The sequence below is a fragment of the Desmodus rotundus genome, chromosome 7 (assembly GCF_022682495.2).
Source record: "Desmodus rotundus isolate HL8 chromosome 7, HLdesRot8A.1, whole genome shotgun sequence".
Lineage (NCBI taxonomy): Eukaryota > Metazoa > Chordata > Mammalia > Chiroptera > Phyllostomidae > Desmodus > Desmodus rotundus.
This window is the reverse complement of record NC_071393.1, coordinates 29,100,219-29,115,530: the sequence shown is the minus strand read 5'-3', so window position 1 is coordinate 29,115,530 and position 15,312 is coordinate 29,100,219. Positions and strand designations below refer to the sequence as shown.

Below are 15,312 nucleotides of genomic sequence, written 5' to 3'. Positions count from 1 at the left end.
GATGCTGGTAGGAGCTCCTCAGATGAAGGGCGTGTTTTCTTTTGCATGTAAGGAAAAAGTAGGGGAGAGTATGAAAGAAAGGAAAAACACTCTGTCATTCAACAAGTAAAATACCTCTGGTTTACAGAAACAAACCAGATGTTGGGCTTCAAAGAGCAACATTAGGGCCTTACCCTCTGGCCTCCCAGCTGTCTCTCTCATGGACTATTTTCATATTCACTCCAAGTGTTAGTTGAAATCTTGAGAGTCTTCAAGTATTAATCATTGTTCAAAAGTTAAGACACTCCCACTGGAGAACAAAAACTTGGAATCTCTCTTGTTACACACCCAGCTAGTTAAGAGACCTTTAAAATTTTTTCTTCTTCCTTAAAGGCTGTTGATGCCGGACTTCTCCGGAAAAGGCGCTCCCTTGTAAGCCAAATCCAACTTCCCAACAACTGCACTGATTATCAGAAGAAAAGGGTTTTACCGTTGATTTACAGTAGAGTCTTGGCAAGTCATTGAATCCTTTTGGGTTACGTTTTCTACCTATAAAGGTAATATTTACTCCGCTCAGCTCATACAGATGTATCACATTTTAGAGCTGACGGGTGCTATAAGACGGGGTTTCTCAGCCTTGACATTCTGGGCCATGGAAGCCTTTGTTGAGGGGGGCTCTGCTCTGCTCTGTAGGATGTTTTGCAGCATCCCTGGCCTCAAAATGCCAGCAGCAGCACCCTGAGTTATGAAAGCCAAAGACGACTCCAGACCTTTCCAAACATCCCGTGTGGCAGTCTCTCCCTGAGCTGGGAACCACTGTTGTGAGAGATTATTCCAGAACAAAAAGCTGAGTCCTAGAGAAGTGCTGGAACCATTTAGATCATATAAATATTAAGTAGCAGAGCTGAAACTAGAACCCGACTTTGTTAATACACTCCCCACCCAATCCTCCAGTGCCTCCCTTGGATTCATTCTGAGTTTCACTCCATATCAAAAGCAGTGGTATATGTTTAAAACTGACACCAAAATAAAAATCGACAAGTCCTCTACATTTATCAATGACATATGGCCCACTCTCTTCCACCTCACCACCTCCAAAGCTCTTACCATACAGCTTAAAAAACCCTTGTTTACCTTGGCCCTTAAGCACGTAAAAAATGCTGGAGCAGCACTTCGTAAGCACCAATGGAGTGGACACTTTGGAAAGCCTCAATCTGCTCTGTAAGTCCTACAGGGAAGTTTAAGTTGGATGTGATGTGTGGGGTACAGGCATACCGCAGAGATACTGTGGCTTCGATTACAGACCACTGTCATAAAGCAAGTATTGCAATTAAGTGAGTCACATCATAAGACTTTTGCTGCTTGAGCGTCTTGCCTTCAGTTTGAAAAGAGGCAACATTTTGGGAGGTTCCAATCAAGATGCTGGAGTAGGTGGAAGTTTCACTCAACTCCTCCCATGACCACATCAAAATTACAACTAAGATATGGAACAATCAAGCAGGACAACCACCTGAAGACTAGCTGAGCAGAAGTCCTATAAGTAAGGATATAAAGAAGAAGCCACATATACAGACTGGTAGGAAGGGTGGAAGCAAAATGGGCCAGCCCCACACCCACGAGAGAATCTGGACGGATCTCTCACCTGCAGAGGTCCCCACTGAGCAGTCAGGGGTCTCAGCCCCAGCACCAGTGCCAGTAAGAGGAGCCACATAACAACAAGCTGCAGGCTGTGAAAATTAGCAAGGATTCTGCTCATCTGTGTGAGAAAGGAGGCTACTGGAACCCAGGCATTCTCTAAAAGGGTCACTGCATAAAGAAAATTGACCCAGTAATCAAAAAGTTCCCACAAAATGAAAGTCCTAAACCAGATAGTTTCACAGGTGAATTTTATGACATATTCAGAGAAGAATTAACCTATCCTTATCAAAATATTTCAGAAAATTCAAGAGGAGGAAAGGCCCCCAAGCTCCTTTTACTAGGTCAGCATCACCGTGATTCTAAAACCAGACAAAGACAGTAAAAAACAAAATTATAGACCAAAATCCTTGATGAAAACAAATGCAAAAATCCTCAACAAAATAATAGCAAGCCAAATTCAGCAATGCATTAAAAGAGCATATCCCATGGCCCTGACTGGTGCAGCTCAGTGGGTTGGGTGTCGTCCTGCAAACTGAAAAGTTACCAGTTCAGTTCCCAGTTACGGCACATGCCTGGGTTGCAGCCCACGTCCCCAGTTGGGGTGTGCGAGAGGCAACCAATCGATGTTTCTCTTGTACATCGGTATTTCTCTCCTTCTCTTCCCCTCTCTCTAAAAATAAATAAATACAATCTTTTAAAAGAGTATACACCATGATCAAATGTGATTTTTTCCTGGGATGCAAGGCTGGTTTAATATCCTCAAATCAATTATGTAACACACCACATCAACAAAATGAAAATCAAAAATTGTATCATCATATCAATAAATGCAGAAAAATGCACTTGACAAAATCCCACATCCATTTGATTAAAAACTGTCAGCAAAGTGGGAGTAAAGGAAACATACCCCAACATAATAAAGGCCCTATATGAGAAACCAATAGCTAACATCATTTTCAGCGGGGAAAAACTAGAACATTTCCCTTAATCAGGAACGAGACAAGCATGTCCACTTTACCACTTTCATTCAAACATAGTACTGGAAGTCCTAGCCACAGCAAACAGACATGAAAAAGAATTAAAGACACTCAAACTGGAAAGGAAGTAGTAAAAGTGTCACTATTTGCAGATGACATAGTGGTGTATATAAAAACCTAAAGATTCCACCAAAAAACTATTAGAACCTGATAAATAAATTCAATAATGTAGCAGAACACAAAATAAACATTCAGAAATTGGTTGCTTTTTCATAGACTAATAATAAACTATCAGGAAAAAAACTAAGAAAATCCCACTTACAATTGCATCCAAAAAAGTAAATTTAGCCAAGTAGTAAAGAATTATACTAAAAAAATGTAAGACACTGAAGAAAGAAGTTGAAGAAAATACAAATACATGGAAGCATATACCTTGCTCACGGAGAGGAAGAATTAACATAATTAAAATGTCCATGATACCCCCCAAAACATATAGATTCAGTACAATCCTTATCAAAATACCAATGGCATTTTCCACAGAAGTAGAACAAATCATTCAAAAATTTATATGGAAACACAAAAGACCCCAAATCACCACAGCAATCTTGAGAAAAAACAAAGTGGGAGATACCACACTACCTCATATCAAACTGTGCCACAAGGCTATCGTAAATAGTCAAAATAGAACGGCAATGGAATAGTTTTTTTAAAAAAGACACATAGATCAAGGGAACGGAATACAGAGCCCTGAAATAAACCCATGTGTACATGGTCAATTAATTTATGACAAAAGAGGCAAGAACATGCAATGTGGTAAAGACAGTCTATTTAGATATGGTCCTGGGAAAATTGGACAGATACACATACAAAAATTAAACTAGACCACCTTCTTACACCATATACAAGAATAAACTAATAATAGATTAAAACACCTAAATGTAAGACCCAAAACCATAAACCTCCTAGAAGAAAACATAGGTAATAACCTCTCTGACATTACTGTTAGTACTATTTTTTTTTCTGATGTATCTTCTAGGATAAGGGAAACAAAACAAAAAATTAAAAACTGGGTCTAAATCAAACTAAACAGTTTTTGCACAGCAAAAGGAAACCATCAACAAAGCGAAAAGACAACCTACCAATTGAGACAGGATATTCACCACTGATAACATTGATACATACATGATAAGGGGATAATATCAAAAATGTATAAGCACTCGTACAACGTAACAAAAAAACAAAACACAAACACAGGGGCAGCCTTGGCCAGTCAGCTCAGTAGGCTGGAGTACCATCCTGACGTGCCAAGTTTCCGGTTTGACCCTGTCACAGCACACACGAGAATGAACCACTGAATGAAAAACAGACCTCTCCCCACCACCCACCCTTCCTCCCTCTCTAAAATCAACTCTTTAAATATGGGCAGAGGACCAAAGAGGACATACAAATGGCCAACAGACATAGGAAAAGGTATCCAACATCATCCATCATCAGAGAAATGCAAATTAACTAAAAATATCAAAAGTAGAACTACCTTATGACCCAGTAACTCCAGTTCTGGGAATCTACCTGAAGAAATCTGAAACACTAATTCAAAGATATGTGCATCCCTGTGCTCACTGAGTGTTATTTACAAGAGCCAAGATATGGAAGAAACCTAAGTGCCCATCAATAGAAGATAAGATAAAGATGATGTGGTACATACACAAGGTCTGTCCAGAATAAGTCTACCCGTTTTTAATATAACGAGAACGGTTTCCGCAACATCAATGTAACCCGGCAGCCACGGAGAGTGGACTGGAATGCATATGAGTGAACAATGACGACTTCACTGTACTAGTCAGTGGGGGTGGTAGACGCCGGTGAGTGAGCACGTGTACTGTGTGGCCATCGCATTCAAAATGACTGAACAAGTAGATCGACAAATCTGCAGCTAATTTTGTGTCAAGCTTGAGCATTCCTCCACAGAAAGTATTCAAATGATTCAGAAGGCCACAGCTATGGGCAACTGGTGATTGGCAGCTTCATCACAACAATGTACCTGCTCATGCATCACATCTCATGCAGAGTTTTTTGGTGAAACATCACATCACCCAGGTGAATCAGCCCAGCTACAGCCCAGATTTGGCACCATGTGACTTCTCACTTTTCCCAAAACTAAAATCACCTTTGAAAGGAAAAAGATGTCAGACCATCAATGAGATTCAGGAAAATATCACAATGCAGCTTGACGGTGATTGGGAAACCTGTGTGAGGTCCCAGGTGCCTACTTTGAAGGGGACTGAGGTGTCATTGTCCTATGTACAATGTTTCTGGTATCTTTTATCTTCTTCAACAAATGTCTCTATTTTTCATAGTACATGGCTGGAGACCGTCTGGACAGACCTCGTATATTCAACACAATGGAGTATTTCTTGGCCATAAAAAAGAATGAAATATTGCCATGGGCAACAACATAATGGACCTAGAGAATATTGTGCTAAGTGAAATAAGTCAGCCAGAGAAAGACAAATAACATATGATTTCACTTACATGTGGGATCTAAAGAACAAAATAAATGACCAAACAAAACAGAAACACATTCACAGATACAGAGAACAAACTGACGGTTACCAGATGGGAGGAAGGCCTGGGGGTGAAAAAAGATGAAGGGATTAGGAAAGTACGAATGGGCGGTTACACAGCAGTCACGGGATGTGAAGTACAGCGCAGAGAATACAGCCAACAGCACTGTAATAACCTGGATGGTGCCAGGCGGTGGGCTTATCAGGGGGATCACTTGGCAAATTATACATCTAACCATCATGCTGTACACCTGAAACTAATATACAATAATACTGTGTGTCAAGGGTAATTTAAAAAGAAAAAAGGCAAAGAAAAGTATGTGACTCTTATGTTAATCAAAAGGGTGAAAAAGTTAAGTAAAGCTGAGTTTCCTGTTTCCAGCAGTGGAGTGGATTTGCTTCTCTGAAAGGCCCTTACACTCCAACAATAAGATTCTTCATACATCACAGTTTTTCATGTATCTCTGGACTCACAGGAGACTGCGCCCTTGGCCAGCAGTTAGGCAGAGAAGCTGAACCTGAGATTTCCAAATAATGCTGGGGTCCCTGACAGGGGTAAAGCCATCCCAGGTGGCGGCCGGCCAGGAGAAGCACACTCTCCCACAAAAAGCTTCCTGGATTCAGGCTCAGATTTGCACAGATTGAAATCAACCAAATATCCGTTTACAAGTAAAAAAAACAAACCACCCTAAGTAGGAGTCATAAGAAACAACAAACATTAGATTTGGATCCTCAAGAACTTCAGATATTTGAAGAATCAGATGCATAATGTTAAAACAGTTGTACATGAAATGTTTAAAAAGTAAGGAGAAAAAAAAATGAGCAAGCAAAAGAGGCCAAATTATAAAAAGAACCAAGTAAAATTTTTTAGAAATGAGCAATATAATTGATTAAAAACTCTATACATTGGTTAAATGACAGAATAAATACTGAAAAAAGAAGTAACTATAAAGCAAAGCTAAATATTGGATAAATAACCCAGAACAACACAAAGAGAGAAGAATATGAAATTATGACAGAAAGTTTAACAGTCTTGGAAGAATAGAATGACTGAATAGATCTTCGCGGGCTGCCAGAAGAAAAGAATTAAGAAGACAGAAGCTAGGCAGTATCTGAACTATAACACGTGAGAATACACAAGCACAACACATTAACAAGTAGATCATTAAAAAGAAATCCACCCTAGTCACATTGTAGTAACATTTCAGAATGCCAGAGAGAAGAAAAGATCTCTAAAGTAGCTGGACAGAAGACAGGCAACCTAGGGAAGGAAGAGGCTGTGACTGATGCAAGACCGCAAGACTTCGCAACAGGAATGATGAAAACTAGGGAGCATCAGTGTTACGTGGCCCAGGCTGTAAGACAAAATAACCGTCTACCTAAAATTATGTATCAAAAACAAGATAAAATCAAACATAAATAAAAATGAATTAACATCAAGAGACGTATTCTAAAAGAAGTGACCTTGAACTATTCTAGAAGCTTTCTAACTGACCTTCCCTCTCTCCAGTCATCCTGAATATCAGATTAATACTTCTGAAGTCATTTTGATCAGAACACTTACCTGCTTCAAACTGCCAAATAAGTTTCTAGAACCTACATAATAAGGTCCCAATTTCTTAGCCTGGCACTGAAAGTGCTTTACAATCTAGTTACTCTCTAATGTTTCTTTCAATGCTTGATATGACTTCTCAATTTATTAGCTATGGCCCTGGGCTAGGTGGTTAACTTATCTGAGCCTCGGATTCATCAGCTGAAAAATGAAGTCTACAAAAACTGCCTGTTGATGTTATCAAACAAAACGGGGTTCAACTGCCTGCGGCCACACAAGGCAAACTCGAGAGGCAGGGGCAGGTGAGGAAGAAAAGAGGTTCTTATTCAGTTGCTGGACAATCTGAGAGAATGAGGGAGACTCCCTGTCTCAAAGTTCATCTCTTCCACAAAACCCAGACAAAACCCCATGGTCCTCAGCAAGAACAAAACAAAAGGCAGTGGAGTTCCTGCCCCATTTTAAAGTACCATTCTTTGGAGCCTGAGGCAGCTGCTGAGCAGGCATCCGGGTAGCTTAGCTTGTTACCAGCTGCTGTCTAGCTTCAGGCTCCCTCCTGGAGGCTGAGTGTGGAGTGTCTTAGGTTATGGCCTTGTGGCAGCTAAGGACACAAAGTTGCACAAACACACCAGCCGGGTCATTCACTAGGTGAGAGGGGAGGGAGAGAGAGAGAGAGAGTGATGCCCTACTGGAGACCATGGGCCACATGATTGCTTAGCAGTCATGTGGCCCATGGAGAGGACGTGCCAGAGCACCATCATGTGCTGGTGCTGAGTGCAGGTCCCCGGCAGCAAGCGATGAGCAGAAGAAGCCAAGCAAGAGGGGTGTTTCTTTGTTCCCCTGAGACTGTATTTGTTTCGGGTGTGCGGCAGGCATGTGCTTTCTCAGAATGACCACTTAACTTCCCACACTTTTGCTGCTTTGGGTGGGTCCACCTCCCACACCAATCCCATCTTTCCCCAGGCTAAACTGATAGGCCTCTTTGGTCCAGCACCTCCCCCTGCACAATTTTGACTCCTATGGCACATATGCCTGCCTTTCCCTGGTCCCACCCTGAAGGTGGTATTGAATCTTGTTCTTCTATCCAATTATTTTGCTAACCTTGTGTGGTCAGTGTAAGAACCTCCTCCTGCTGGAGAGGACCTCCCTGGCGCTCCATCAGCTCCACGCCACACCCCACCCTACTCCCTACATGCAGCAAGTTGCCCACAGGCAATGGCAGGACCAAAGTCCTGCGTAAAGGGACCCTGGAACCTGCAGGGCATCAGTGGAAGGGGTGGGGCATCTGCAGTCGGAAGCAGGACCTGTCCACACTGGGGCAAACTGTCCACAAGGCAAGAGCCTGGTTACCCAACAAGGTGGCCTCATGCTTGCAGGACCCAGCACTGCACTGGGGAGCTCAATGTCCTCACCACGGCCCTGGGTGGTTTGCAAAGGCATTCTTTAATCGGTGGCATGCCACGTCCACCATACTCGAACCTCCGCCTTGCCCCCGAGGAGCATGGCTTCGTGCAGAAGTGGCTCCCAGGTCCCATTCCCATGGCCTACCTCTCTCTTCCCCAGCGGCCCCTCCTGTTCTCTGCCCTCAGCCAGCTCCCAGTAGTCAGGACAGAATCAATCAGTATCAATGAGATCAATGAAGACAGCCCAGGTAAACCTATCAGCACAATGCCTGACACATGGTTTTCAATAAATGGCAGCTGTAAATATTTTTATCATTATAATAACTCATTGGTCCCAAAATACAACATACGTATGTATTCCCAACTCCACACCTTTGCTCATATTATTTCCTCACTTAATTGGCCCTCAACACCTCCATTCCCCCAAATGTACACTATGTAAATCAAAATTACCCTAAAACTCCACTCCTTGAATTCTCTTCCCCCAGGCCAGCCTACAGCAAGTGCGCTCCCTTCTAAATACAGAAAACACCTACTAAGTGCTACTGTTGGTCAGCATTCTAAACTGTATGTTCCTTCTGCTACAGGAAAGACCTCATCTTACATCTCCCTATGTCACCCACAGAAAGCTTTACTGCCACGAAAACAGAGATTGCCAAACACACAGGGATTCACTGATTAAGGTCCAGCACCCCGATAGAGATACTTTAGAGGGAAAAACATGGCAAGGACCGAAAAGGAGAGGAAGGAAGGAAAGGAAAGGAAAGGAAAGGCAGCTGTTTTAGGATTTGCTGCATTCTTTGCTCAGAGGTCTTCCAGACAGCTGTACCTCATTCTGAAGATATTAAGTACTTTCCTTACAGGAAGATATCCAACAAGGAAGCCTGAGGCGGGCAGGAAGAAGTGATAAGGGTGCATCAGCTGACAGCGCACTTCAGGAAACATCTTTCAGCATCTACTTTCCAAGGAGGTCAATTGGATCCGGTATTCCTCTCACCCTAAATGAAGACCAGGCCCTCCAGGAGTTGCCCAGCTACACAAAGCAGGCGTTCAATAAATGCTGGCTGACTCTAAACGGCCAGACCAAAGCCACTACTCAGATTATTTGTTCAAAAAAAGCGTGCGTGTTGGGGGGAGAGGGGTGACAGGGTAGGAGGAGGCAGATACCCTCATCAGCCCTTTCAGTTTTCCAGTTAGCCACTTGCTGAGGATGCCACAGCTGGCTCCCCACTCAAAACCAGTGACCGCAAATCTCTCGAATGGGTCGCTAGGACTGCATAAGCAAACAGCTGAACTTCAAATCAGCACTCCCTTCATCCACTCTGACGGACATTAAGGAGCTAGAGAAAGGCACAATCCACGTGCTATCACATTAAATTAAACAAAGTTTTCCCATTTTAAAAGAAAACCCTTACTAGCATCAAATTTAAAAGTCCACTATCTGCCCTGGCTGGTGTGGCTCAGTGAGTGGTTGGGTGCAGGCCTGGGAACCAAAGATCCTCCGTCTGATTCCCAGTCAGGGCACATCCCTGGGTTGCGGGCCTGGGCCCCAGTAGGGGGCGCACAAGAGGCAACCGCACATTGATGTTTCTCTCCCTTTCTTCCTCCCTTCTGCTCTCTAAAAATAAATAAAATCCTTTAAAAACCAATTTTTTTAATCCTCATGAAAGAAAACTTCAAAAAAAGACAAGAATCAGTCAGAAAAACAGACAGAAGCAGAAAACCATCAGCCATAAAATGTACCACTCAAAAATAGCTCCTATCAAGATTTTTATTCGTTTTTCCAGGCTTTCACCCCTAGGCATTACATGTTTTGTGTAACTGCAGCTATCTGGTATACACTAATCATACCTGGAGCCTGTGCCACTTAAATTATATCATCAGCATTTCCCCATGTTCTTCTTCTGTTTAACCTTGTATACCTGCATAGAGTTAATGGTAGAAAGATTTTTAAATTAAACAAAGTCAAGAAATATGTCCCATTATTTTTCTTCCACCAACACTAATGTAGTTAAAAACTAAGCATTTCCAAAAGTTTCTGGGCCACAGGAACTAAGATAAGATACATTAAAAATGCCTACACACACAGGCAGTGTTTAAGAAATGTTAACTGAGTTTCAAGTGACAAAGAGAGTATTTACTATAATCACCTCTGACAAGATACAAAGGAAATTAAATTCAGCCTCTGTTCTCAACAAATGTTTAATATCGCTGAGAAGATAAAATGCATTTACACCCAACAACGGAAGCCCAACGTAATTCAGAATGCACTCATCCTGGCTCTTCAAGGACTGGAGATGCTTTATTCATTTTGCACCCCAAGCATAAACAACAGTGCCTGCCTGGCACGTGATAGGTACTCAGTAAGTATCCGCTGTGCAGAACCGAACTGCAGACTAAGAGCTGTGCTTATTTACAGACAGGAAGTCACTGTGAGCTGAGGTTAAGTTAGGCAAAGCAGAGAGCAGGGAGATGGCAGATTTTGATTTTGGCAACAATTTGCAGAAAGAAGGCTGAACCACAGAAGCCATGGGATACTCTAAAAATGAAAGGCAATATAAAAAAAATGTTTGCGTAGTCCTAATTTATTAAAAACTTTGCTGCTTCTACACAACCGGCACTGAAACTCCTGCTATACGTATTAACTACTCATGAGAAATATATAACACGTAACAGATACAACTGAAAAACAAAGAAAACACACCAGCACAGAATACTACAGCATTCCTTGACATCACAAACAAGTACTAATTCTCAGGAAGCTGAGTGAAAAAATGACAAGCGGCAGAAGCAGCAAATTAAGGGTTTAGATATCAATGCACAGTTCCATCGTGGAGACTGCCCTTGCTAAACAAAGCGTAACAGAACGTGCTTGCTGAAACTTTCCCTCACATCTCTAAACTCCAGTGAAGCTATTTCCATATGTTAGCGTTCAGAGGGTGGTTACAGAAGATTTGGAATCTGCATTCAGCCCTAACAGCACCATTCACACCATCTGATTACAAACATATCTTAGAAAAGAGAATCTGTCCTGGCTGCCGGCCTGCAAAGCAAAAGGTCTTCGGTTTGATTCACAGTCCCGGCACATGCCGGGGTTGCAGGCCAGGTCCCCGGTTGGGAGCATGACGGAGGCAACTGATCGATGGCTCTCTCACACTGATGTTTCTCTCCCTCCCTTCCCCTCTCTCTAAAAGGAAATAAATAAAATCTTTTAAAACAAGAGAGAGAGAATCCAACTTCTTGACTGGGGTATTATTCAGCAGACTCCATATACCCGAACTCCATTCACACACATACTTCCCTTTCTTTCACCCCACTTGTGCTCTGAAAAAATTCAAAGAATTTATAGAGAAGGAATTTGCTAATATCACATCTCTAACAGCTGCTAGTTGGATGTACTAAATCCATAGCTTCTTCAGTAACATTATTTGGGCATTTCAGAAAGTGTGCTTAATACACATCTAGTTTCCTCCAAAAGAATCGATTTAAGCCCACCCTACTGGGCTGTCTCCAGAGCAAGTTGCAGACAGCTTAGAAGTTGGGTGTATGGTAATTCTACCAGGATGTAATACTGCAATTTCTTATGACTAAGTGTTTCTAATAGCTATCCATTCAGTCCCCCAGCCTGAAGCACGGAAGAACAAATGCCAATCAACAAGTTGCCTGAGAGTGAACAGCTGACTTCAGGCACTGCATGCTTCAGGCAGGTGTCCCTTGCTCTTCTGAAAATACACATACATTCCAATCACGGCTGTATCTGTCAGATCACTTAAAGGAATTAAAACAACATAAAAGAATAGGTTATTTTTTCAAATGTTTCAAAAGTCCAAACAAATGCAAACAGAAAACTGAGGATTTGGTTTTCAAAAGAATGTCCTGGAAACTTTGATTTTCAGACTTTGTTAGGCTTTAGCACACTGTCTTATCCCAAGAATACAAACTGTTTCTTGCTGTTTTAATTCTCAATGAACACTCTAATTCTCACTTCTCTCCAGAACATCAAAAGATTCAGAAGCCCAACAGTAACAGTCATTTAAAAACAACAGGGGATATAACAGGGACATAACATTTGTAAACCTGAATTGCACCTGTCACCAATTCAACAAAAGAGTATTTTAGATACAAACCACATAGCTTTGAACATTTGATAATTTGGTAAACTGATGCATAATAAGAACCCCTCTGTCAAATGGAATAATACAAATACCCAAAAATTGGATTACCACGAATGGTTGAAGATTTCCAGATTAAATCACTCTCAGCAAGTTACTGAATCTCTCTGTACTTGTTTCTTTGTCTACAAAATGGGAAAAATAATAGTAACCACCTCTTAGTGATTATGGATATTAAATGAAGACATGTTAAATTCCTATCACAGGGCCTGGCAAAGGGTAACTAATAAAGAATGTTTGTATTATATTGGGAACCGACATTTGTCAAATGAAAATACTGAAAAGCAAAAGCAATTAGAGTAATCAGGCCCTGACCCATGTGGCTCAGTTGCTTGGGCATTGCCCCACGAAGTGAACGGTCACCAGCTGGATGCCCCCATCAGGGCACATGCCTGAGGTGTGCCTTTTGGTCCCCAGCTGGGGAGCATACTAGAGGAAACCAATTGATGTTTCTCTCTCACACTGATGTTTCTCTCCCTCTCCTTCTCCCTCCCTTCTCTGCTTTCTAAAATAAATACAAACTTTTTATTAAAAATAATAAACAAATTTAAAATAAATTTTAAATCTTCTTAAAAAAGAGTAATTGTAAAAATAAAAAAGACACTGCTGCTGTGACCTGTGGAAGAATAAAGTTTCAAGCTATTCCAAGTATATTTAGAGTCTAAACAAAATAATGAGAACAGGACTCCCTGCTAAAAAAGATAACTGTGTCCCTTCAGAGTGAATTAATACTTCCTACCACCTTGATTCTTTGTCATTGGTCCTATTTTGCAAAATTTGATTCTTTCTCCTGTGCACTCCAGGTAAACCTCAGCCCTAAATGTCAAGGAAGCCACACGACGAGCTCCTCCAGGAGAGCTAAATGAGAGGGTACGTGAAGTCCTCAGCATCTCGTTTTGTTAACAAACCACCAAGCACCACAGAACCTCATTCCTGAAATAAATTGCCAAATGTTCCTGAAATAAAAACTGCAGCCGTTCATGTGAACAGACCTCGGCAACAATAGGGAGTTGTTCCAGCCTGTGAATAGAACAGTGTCAGTGTGACCAACACAGCGGGGGCTGGACATTCCTGACACCCTTGTCCCCTGGCTAGCCTTTGGGCATTTATGTCACTCAACCACTATGTTTCTGGAAATCACTTTCAGGCAAGGTACATCATCAATACTCAAACCCTGAAACGCACCCTCCACCCCAGGCCCTGTTTTCAGCTTCCGTCCCACAGCCACACTTCTGGCTGCCATCATTACCAACACCCCACCGGGCGGCCATCAAACACAGGGAGTGCTTTGTTCTCCCCGTCCTTCCACCCCACTCGCGAACGGTCACTTCGTGTCTTAATCTGTATATTCTGGAAAACATCATGGGATGGCAATGGCGAACAAGGCAAACAATAAAATGACCTAGGAACGGAACGGCTGTGGGAAAGGAAAAGTGTAGTGTCCTGCTTTACACGGACGTGGGTTGGAGTCTTCACTCCTTACCTGGAATGCAGCCTTTGAAAAGAGCCTTCGTTTAGGTCTCAGTTTTCTTACGTGAAAATGGGTTAGTAAAACCCACCTCACAGAGTTGCTGTAAACACTAAATAAGATATTGTTCAAAGTGCCCAGTATACAGTATGTGCTCAGTAATCAGAAGCTATTTTAGTCTTTCTGTCCAAACGTCCCGGGATACATGAAGCCAAAGGCAATTTCAGACAGTGGAAAAGACAAATCAAAACTCCCGAGTTTATCGGTGTGTCCTGATCAAAATGGCCCAGATGCTAAAGCCCAGGGTAAGGGCCTGCGGGGTCTCCGGATAGAATTGGAGACCAGCAAAAAGTACTTGACTGAGATCTGTGGCATTTTATTTACATGAAAGGAAAGTTAGGTTTGCCAAATTGAGTCCCTTTGTTTACAGCAAGGGACAAGTAATCCCCAGAGAGCGTGACTAAGAAGGCGGACAGGCGACGGAGTTGTGCATCTGCTGACCCTTCAGAAAGCCGCTCACTACCCACTTCCACGCACTCCACTCGCTCCAGGGTCTTCCAGCAATTTCCCGCGCCCACGCCCAGGCGGCCACTGTCTTTCCAGAAGCCGTGCCAACTGCCCGGGTCGAGTCCACCACCCGCAACGGGCTGCCCGGGACCCCACGGGCCCCCGCACCCCATGCCTACCCGCCCGGGCCCCACCTCCAGGCCCGGATCCGAATCCTCTCCCCGGACACGAGCGCTCTTGCGGCCGAGAACCCGAAGCACCGGAGCCCAGGAGTCACCGGAGCCCAGGAGTCCCCGCAGCCCCGGACGCTGGGACCGCTATTCCCGCCTGGACGGGATCCAGATGCCGCGGGCCCGCTCTGCTCCTGTCGCCCCCAGACTCCTGCCTCCCAAAGGTGGACACTCACACTCACCCTTGAAAAGCAGCATCAGGAAGAAGTCGGGCAGCCGGACGCAGAGCTGGAATCCCCGGCGCCGCAGCCTCAGCGCCATGTCTCGGGAAGCTCAGGGACAGCGGGTTTGCGGAGCAACTAGGCTTCCCCGTGCGCATGCGCCCAGCCTGCGGAGCCCCTGCTACCCGCCCCTTGTTACCATAGCGACCACCAGGCCCCCGCGGAGCAGTCACCATGGTGACAAAGGAAGCTGAAGTCTGGTTATACTGGATGCAGGGATGCCCTGGACCTGGGCCCATAGCGTCTGTTTCAATGAATTGAGTGGGAGGAGTGTGTTCAAGAGTTAGGTGGGGTAAATTTCCATAGCTATAGAATGAATGCATCACTACAGATCAGAGAAGGAACACACAATTAAAAACTGTAAAGTGAAGTGTTTCTCATTTTACCAATAAGGATGCAGCACAGTTATCTTGGAAGCATTATTGCCTGCACCTTTTCTGAGGCCCCAATTCCAAATTTGATAAAAGAAAAAAGCTCCAAAGTGAATATAAAACATAGCCAACACATGCATTTTATAGTACATAGAAGTGACATCTTTCTAAAACAAGCAAAATTTGTTTCCATGGTAGGTCAAAACTGTTGATATACCTATAGTTTCTTCTGC

The 15,312-nt window shown here is 43.2% G+C and overlaps 1 protein-coding gene across 1 annotated transcript in view; it reads right to left on the bottom strand.

Annotated features, from left to right (window-relative positions):
• Nucleotides 1–14,798, bottom strand: part of JAM3 (junctional adhesion molecule 3) — a 67,594-nt gene extending 52,796 nt beyond the window's left edge. Inside the window, exon 1 of the mRNA XM_024557507.3 lies at nucleotides 14,670–14,798. Within this exon, the coding sequence (XP_024413275.1) occupies nucleotides 14,670–14,748 (79 nt within the window). The 5' untranslated portion in view covers nucleotides 14,749–14,798. The remainder of the gene's footprint in view (nucleotides 1–14,669) is intronic.
• Nucleotides 14,799–15,312: the final 514 nt, after the last annotated feature.